The sequence below is a fragment of the Solanum pennellii genome, chromosome 4, assembly GCF_001406875.1.
Source record: "Solanum pennellii chromosome 4, SPENNV200".
Taxonomy (NCBI): Eukaryota; Viridiplantae; Streptophyta; class Magnoliopsida; order Solanales; family Solanaceae; genus Solanum; species Solanum pennellii.
Window position 1 is genome coordinate 41301134 of NC_028640.1, and position 9052 is coordinate 41310185.

The 9052-nt window shown below is 34.8% G+C and overlaps 1 protein-coding gene across 1 annotated transcript; it reads left to right on the forward strand.

Moving 5' to 3' along the window:
- The first annotated feature begins 3339 nt into the window (after positions 1 to 3339).
- On the forward strand, positions 3340 to 3955 carry LOC107016707 (cylicin-2-like). The gene is made up of 2 exons (XM_015217098.1): positions 3340 to 3453; positions 3554 to 3955. Exons 1-2 carry the CDS (start codon positions 3340 to 3342, stop codon positions 3953 to 3955), a joined length of 516 nt encoding a protein of 171 aa, XP_015072584.1.
- Positions 3956 to 9052: the final 5097 nt, after the last annotated feature.

Consider the following 9052-nt stretch of genomic DNA (forward strand, 5'->3'; position numbering starts at 1 on the left):
AATTGCAGCGTTGATCCTGTAGCTCTAGCATCCACCTATGCCCGCACCTAAAATTTTAGAGTTGTCTAGGATTAATACACACTTGTACTAAGTATGGGTATATGAAAGAACACATCAAGGAGATGAATGAGTAAGAATAGCTCTTTCCTAGCAACCTGATTATATCAGGTCAAGTTAGTGGACTTGCCAAATTAAGATTAGGAAAGTGAGCGATTTTTCCAAATTTTGATTAGGAAACTTATGCCATGACAGTAACATGCATCATCATACTTAAACGTTTTTCACACACCACAGCGTACACATATAATAATTCCTATAACACATAATGTTGTTCATATCATTCATTTGTATGCCATGAGACCTTGGAATCACGGACTTGACATTAAGACTTCCCAAAAATGAGGGCTCAACATATGGGACCTCAAGTAGGGAGTCTGCTTTAGTAAACACAGAGTCTGCTTCGTTCATTCATACGTACTTCATTTCATTTCATTCATTGGCCAGAGTAAACACCAACTTTACCTAGGATGTAGTTTAAGACTTTCATCGGGTTCGTTCTGCAATTACCAAGAATGACCCAATGTCATTACTTGAATCTAACTCACCTCTTGATTATCCTATCCTAACACCTGTGGTATCATTTGTTTCGTTATGTTCATCATTTGAGGCTAGCCTCGTTCATTCATTGAGAACTTTAACTTTAACCGACATTGATAATGTGAGCATCATGAAATCTAGTGTCATGAAACCCCACATCGTAAAGAGGTGGAATCACTGGCCAAAGTGACCCAAAACATGCTAGCGTACATGGGAATTGAATCCCGCTAGATCCCTATATTGGCAGTATAGGTTCGAAGACTAGGAGATATAAGGAGACCCATACCAAGCATGACAGATAGTCTCATCTCATGAGAGTTACGTGAACCTCCGCCCTTCCCGAAAGAAGGCATCACCGGTCATAGCTACTCTATCGATTCTCAGTATAAAGTTCCATTACATTAAACTCATACGTCATAGAACTTGGCTTCTAGTATGAGGACATCATTGCTTTATAGATGATTTCTCATCTTATCATTAGTATTAAGTGTGTTAATCTTAATACTTTCATTAGAATGTTCATAGAAATTGGTCTCTTCATTCACTTTACACTCTCATAGGTGAGTACGTTTTGATAACATTTACTTAGGCTCATTTGAGATTGCTCTCATCTTTTACATTTGCCTCATATTATTTTGTCACCACATTCATTAACACTATGTCACGAACCAAAACGGGTCGCGAGTGGCACCCACACTTATCCTACTATGTGAGCGAACCAACCAATCTATACCCCAACACTTCAACCATAAATAACAAAATATAATGCGGAAGACTTAAAACTCATTAATGAAATCAATTAATAACTTCTAATATTTAATACTTATCATTCCCAAAATCTGGAAGTCATCACCACAAGAACATCTATCCTCAATTTACAAAATCTAAGACTATCTAGGAAGCAAAAATAAATAAGACAGCTAGTCCATGCCGGAACTTCAAGGCATCAAGACATGAAGAAGAAGATCCAGTCCAAGCTAGAAGCATTAGCTCACCCTGAAATCTGACGTGATGAAGACTGGCTAGAGTTGCGGTTGAGTTGAAGACGATGGCACGTTTGCTGCACTCCACAATTAACAAAGAAAAACAAATACAAGTAGGGGTCAATACAAAACACGAGTACTGAGTAGGTATCATCGGCCAACTCAAAATAGAAAGCAATATATTTCAGATAATACATAAAATCAACTAAATGCTTAACAGGTGATGGCAACAAGTATAAGAATCATTTATAAAATCACCAAACATATCTATGAGGACTCAAGCCTCCACACCCTATTCTTTTGGGAAATAGGTTTCTTTTACAATCTGAGTATGTTAGCATAATTCAAGATTCATTCTCTTCACTAATCCTTGTGTCGGAACGTGACACTCCGATCCATCTACTATCCTGGTGTCGGAACGTGACACCCGATCCATTACTATCCTCATGTCGGAACGTGACACTCCGATCTATATACTATCCTTGTGCCGGAACGTGACACCCGATCCACATACTATCCTGGTGCCGGAACGTGACACCCGATCCACTACTCTCAATCTTTTAGTTCATCCGATTCTCAATCTTTTAGTTCATCAAGCCTTCTTTTATACCAAGGCATCATCATTAACAAAAAGATTTTAAGGTTTAAGATTCAACAGCCTCATCATGCTAATTCATCACAATTATGTAATCATATCATACATATACACAATTAAGCAATATAGGAGACTCTACATTACTACCCAATACATATCATTCGCTATTAAGAGTTTACTATGAAATAGCATAAACCATAACCTACCTCCACCGAAGAATTGTGATCAAGCAATCTACTTTCCCAAAGTTGCGTTCTTCTTCTCTCTCAATCGATCGTTTCTCCCTCTCTCTCTGTTCTTTCTCTTTATCTTATTCAAACCCCTTTTCTTTTACCCTAATTGTCATATAATTAAGTATAAAAGATGATAAAAATAACCCACTTTTTATTTTCAAGGTCATCTCCTTTAACCCCCACGTAATTGAATTATTAATATTAACCCACTAACTTTATAATTTTAAGCATGAATAATCCAAAACGCCCCTTAAAATATTTAACAGAAATCCGACCCAGTCAGGGTCACGCAGCCTGTGACGGTCCGTCCTGCACGTCCGTCACAAAGTTCAGAGAGTTAATTTCACTAAAAGGGTCTGTGACGGTCCGTCGTGCCCACGACGTTCCGTCTTTCCATGTCGTCGCGAATTTTAGAGAGCTGTTCTCAGTACCCAAATTTTCATAATCTAAGTGTTTTGGAACGAGACCCCCTCGACGGTCCGNCATCAATCAACTTATCCAATTCTTGCAGCAATTCCTTACCATTAACACTTTATCATTAACAGAGAATGTACAAAATTAAAGTAAAAACAAAAAGAAATAATTAATAGAAAAACATAGTTTAGGAGTCCTTTCAAAATCATAGGAATTAGAAGTTAATACCCATCTAACAAGAACACAAACATATACATGCATATAATAAAATGATGAAAATATGAGCAAAAATTTGAATCAACCCGAATATGCGATTATAGAGCAAATGTTCATAGGATCTTAATATTCATGCTTAGAAGAAGATTATCAACTGTTATTGATGAGAATATCATGAAATCATATACGAAAAATAAGCTAATTTTTAGAAGAAAACCAATAATTAAACAAAAATAAACCTAGGCGGATCTGTCAAGACCCGCCTTAGTGCAAGTTTCGGGCATCTCGAACCTCGTGGGAGATGCTCACAGCTATTGCTGTCGCAGAGCTGCTGGTTGCTGAAATCTCCCATCCTCGTGTGGCTGCTGCTTGCTGTTGTAGGCTGCCTGGACCAGATGGGGAAACGGGGCTGCTGGTCGGAGTTGTTGCTTCGCCGGTCGGAGCTGCTGGTCGCCTCGCCTGGAAAATAGAGAGGACGGGCGAGCTGCTGTCTCGCTAGTTGCTGGCTGCAAAAGGAGAAGAAAAGAAAGGAGAAGAAGAAGGGGAAGACAGAAGGGGAAACGGGAGAGGAAAGAGAGGAAGAGGGAGGCGGAGAAAGGGAGAAGAAGGAGAGAAGCGATGGGAGAAGGGGAGAGGGAGGCGGCTGGTTAGAGTTGCTGCTGGGTCGAGCTGTTCCTGCTCGCCGGAACCTGCTGCCTGCAAAAGAAGAAGAGAAAGAGCAGAGGAAGGGGAAGAGAAGAGACGGAAGGGGAGAGAAGGCGATGGGGGAGAAAGAGGGAGAAAGGGGAACGACGGGAGAGGGGAGAAGGACGGGAGAGAGAAAGAGGGGAAGAAGAACAAGAGGGAGAGGAGGAGAGAAGGAGGGGGGGGCGGCTGCCGAAAAAGGGAGAGAGAAGAGGGAGGCAGAGAGAGGGTGAGGAGAAGAGAGGGAGAGGAGGAGAGAGGGAGAAATTTTTTTTAGGTTTTTGGGTCTTTTGGTGTTAAAGAGAGGGATAGGAAAAGTTGATTTCAATCGTTAGATTAGATAGAGATGGAAGGTTAGGATTCGATTAGAATTTAATTATTTGAACGAACGGATGAGATAATGAAATTAGATTGGAAAAGATATGGAGTGGCTAAAATTTCAATGAGATTGGCTAAAATTGAAATGAAAGAGTAGCTATTATTGGAATAAAATTTGAAGTGGAGTGGCTAGGATTGAAAGAAATTATAATAGAATAGGAAAAATGTAGGAATTACTATTTAATTAAAATACTACATATATTAAAATATTTTTATATAATTGAAAATCATTTAGATTTTAAAACATTTGATATTCATTAATAATTTTAAAATATTTTAATAATATTTACGATAGTTTTATTAAGTAAACATACCAGAATATATAATTTTTTCAAGTAAAATCGACTAAATTCTAAACTTAAACTAAATTTTAAAATACGTATTTAATCGAATAGTATTCCTAAAAAATGGTTAAAGGTCGGTCAAAATTGGGTGTCAACATTCATCTTAATTATTCTTACGTCTCAATTATGTGATGTTACTTCATTGGTAACTTTTTTTTCAAAATAATATATTCAAGGTTTTAAAACAAATCATAAATATTTATAAAATTATATTTTAAAAAAATGCATGAATTAATTCGGGATGTATTACTTTTTTACCTTTAATCATAAATTTCTAATTCAATCTTGAAAGAGAATCATGTTCAAAGTCTCTCTCTAAATAAGCAGCTCAACCTAAATTTAATTGGGGCTTAAATTCGGACTCGAATAATTTTGAATGTCATTTTCAGGAATCTATAATTTCATCGTATTTTAGTAGTGTTTATGGCGATTTTGATATTGTAATTGAAATATTGATTGGGTGGGGTTTAGTTAGCAATGAGTGGGTAGTGAGTTGGTTTATAAATTATATTAATAAATTAAATTATAACCAATGATTGAATGTCAAGTATTTTAAAAAATATTTAAAGAGTTCAATTTTAAAACAATTAAGTAAGTGGTCAATTTTGAACCAAAAGGTGGATGACAAGGGTATTTTGGAGTCAATAAGTGGATGAGAAGGGCATTTGGAGCCAATAGGTAGATGAAGGATAATTTTGTACCATTTTCAATATTTTAAAGGTATTTTAGGCCCTTTTTCGTAATGTATAAAAATATAATCTTGAGATGTATATTATACTTTATGAGAAATATAAATATAGAAATAAATAATTTACTTTATATAGAAATATACTTGCTTAGAAGAATATGTTTTAGTTCAAATATACATTTCTCGTTCTTAAATATTACTATTTTGATTAAATTGTATAATTGAGAGGAGTGCATTTGATTGTTTCATTTCATTAATAATATATAAAAATATAATCGTGAGAAGTATTTATACTTTATGAGAAATATAAATATAGGAATAAATAATTTACTTTATATAGAAATATTGAGTGAATTCACGATCCCCAACACGTTTTAATATATTGTGAAATCTAAAGTATTTTCTCTACTTTTTGCAAATTAATTAATTGATTCACCATTCAACTATTCTTGATTTTATTAAACAATAATTAAGACAAGAATCATCTATAGAATAGATAAATCAATCCCAGTGGGTTCAACATCTTTCTATACTATTATTTGAGACACTGCGGGTTAATAATATATACATTCAGTGACTCGACAAATTTTGACGCCGTTGCCAGGGATTGACAAAAATCTACTACAAATCAATTGTTTTTACTAATAATTTGAGTTTTTTTAAATTAAAATCATTTTTCTAATTTTAAAATGGAATTTCAGGAAATATAAGACTCGTTCTTCTTCAAGAAAATTGATTACATACAATTCCGAAATGAAAAAATCACTATGGTTTTTACAAAAAGAACGAGCCTCTCAATCTCAAATCTCTTCACAGGAAGAAATGGAGAACAATGTGCTTAATAATAATAATAATCCACTTTCACCACATCAAGTGAAAGAACAGTTTGTTGAGGTAACACCACAACGTGATAGGATTCTTAGAAATTATGCAAGATATGATCACTTTGAAGGAGAATGAAGTGTGAGGAGGCCACAATAGCAGCAAATAACTTTGAGATCCGCACAAGCTTAATTCAGACCATCTAAAATTCATGTCAATTTACAGGTGATGCAGTTGAAGATCCTCACATTCACCTTATTGACTTTATTGAGCTAGTTGAAACTTGTAAATATAATGGTGTCACAACTGATGCAATTAGATTGCGACTTTTTCCTTTTTTTTACTAAAAGGAGAAGCCAAGACATGGTTACATAACTTACCAAGAGGTTCAATTAGCACATGGGATCAAATGACCCAGAAATTTCTTAACAAATACTTTTCACTTGCAAAAACAATTCAAATGAAACAAGAAATTAATAATTTTATGCAAACAGACATCAAATCTGTTTGTCAGGCTTGGGAAAGACTAAGTTCAATGTTAAAAAAATGTCCACACCATGAAATCTCAAAACTCGATATATTATATATTTTTTTTATCATGGCCTAAACTCTGCTAGAAATGTAATTGATGCAGCATCAGGAGGATCTATTACGCAGCTCTTACAGCCTCAATTTTTTCTGTAAAAGCTGTGATTTGTTGGGTCAATGAATTTAAAGCTTTAACTTGATTAATTCCTACTACTTTCTTGATAATCATTCGTTCAGATAATCACTGAATTGTATTTTCTGAAATTTCAACAAATAATTATATTACTCATCATAGATTTTAACACTAAAAGTAAATGACATATTAAACTAAACATAGCAAAACAACATTATAATTTATAACAATAAAACAAAGAAAAGTTAAAATATTAAGATAGTCCCGATACACAAATACTAATTAACATATACCAAATATACGAAAAGTATAAAAATATCAAAGAAAATAATATTTTAATATACTAGCATCAAATTCAAGAAAAGATATCAAACATAATTAAATTGTCAAATTAAATAAAGTAACATAAATATATAAAAAAAAAAAGAGATAATGCATACCCAAAAATAATAAACAACAAATACAATAATCATCAAATAAAGAGACAAAATAACACAAACAAATAAGATACACAACCAGTGAATAACGATATCAAAATCAACAAAATAAAATACTTATAAGCTAGAGCAGCCATAGCGATGATGCAAAAAATAATAAACTAAAGTAACTAGAGAAAACAAAAAACTAAAAAACTAAATAACTAAATATAGCAATAAGCAACAAATCTGAAAAATTGATAGAAATACCTATAGATGGCGTTGTTTTGATGGAATTGTCTCAGGGTCTGGCTGGTTGTTGATGGGAGTTTCGGCTTCAGTTTGGGGGAAACCATTTGATCTTGCTGGTTGCAGCAATGGAGTCGCTGAAAATGGGTGTTGTTTGGTGGCTTCTGGCAATGATTTGGTGTCTGTTTCCGGTGGTTTTGGAGCTGGTTTCTGACTGTGGTTTAGTGGAGATTTAGTGATTGTATGGCTGGTTTTGGGTGGGGGTGGGGGAAATGGTAGTTCCATGTTGGGGTTCGGGTCTTTATGGTGGTGTTTTTGGCTGAAGAAACAGGGCACTTTGGAGCTGGTTTTGTTGTTGTCTCAGCTGGGTATGGGGTTGGAGTTGTTGTAGTCTGGAGTAGAAGAAAGAAGTAGTGATGGCTGAGCTTGGAGGTGATGGGTTTGGGTTCTTTATTGAAGAGCTTTAGTGAGTGACAATGGAGTTTTGGGATATTTTGTGGGGGTTCTCTGCTGAGGGAGGGAAATGGGAAAGAGAAGAATTAAGGTTTTTTCTTTTTGAAATTTTTATCACTTAGTTAAAAATAGAGATAAGTGCAAAAACACACTTGAATTTTTTTTTTGTTATAAATTCATTGGATGAGTGGATAGTCCATAAGGTTGATACATGAACAACCATTCATATTCACTAGATTCATGAACCGTTTTGGATAAGAATGTATCTATTTATTATGATACTTAATATGATGACTTTTAGAGTCATTTCTCACTCTATAAATAGGATTGTTCATTCACTATTGTAAGACATACAGATGAAACTTACATACACTTGAATAAGAAGAAAATTCCCCTTCTTCTATCTACTTCTTTTGTCTTCTTCTCTTTATGATTATATTTTTATGAGTTTGATTTTATAGAGTGAGTTCTTGTTTTTCTTTAGCTCATATTTTGGTTGATCTCGTTATGAAGATCAAAGTATTGTATGCATAAAATGAAGAACCGAAGACATATACTACTATTGGTTGAATATGACATGCTATACAAAACTTCTTAAATGGAAGAAGGTATAAAATTTTAATAGCATGAGTCTGAATATTATTTTGATTGTTTTGAAAGACTCAAAGAATAAATCATGTTGTACTTCGGTCTATTATACCGTTGGTTAAGGGTAAGACGATGGATTCAAGTTTCATCGCACCAAAAGGGTAAGACATCAGGTTAAAGTCCGGATGCACCATAATGAAAAATATTTGAGGATAAGACGATAGATTAATGTTCTATCGCACCAAAAGGGTAAGACATCAATTAGAGTTTTGATGCACCGTGATTGGGTTCAAGTCCCATAGAATTATGGCATAACACACATTACATGGGTAAGACATTGAGTTTGAGCCAATGCACCAAATGATAAAATGATGACTAAGAAAAATAATATATTTTTGATGAAATGTCTTGAAATTCATCATATTAAATTTGCTCCATTCCTTGAAAAAATGTGGTAGCAACATGTGATAACTCTGAAACCCGCCTGTTGACTTGCTCCATTCAATCATATGAATGTGGTAGCAGTAAATGATTAGTCTGAAAGATGACAAATAATTAATGGTATGNGGTACTTGTCCTCTTCCTCTAGAGGACGTCCTCCCACGACCTCTACCACGGCCCCTTGCCACTGCTCCTCCCCGAACTACAGCCCTAGTGGCTGGCTTAGACGCACCCTGTCCTGCCGGTGCTGGTGTTGGCGTAGTTGTTGCTCTAGTTCTAACCATCTGCGA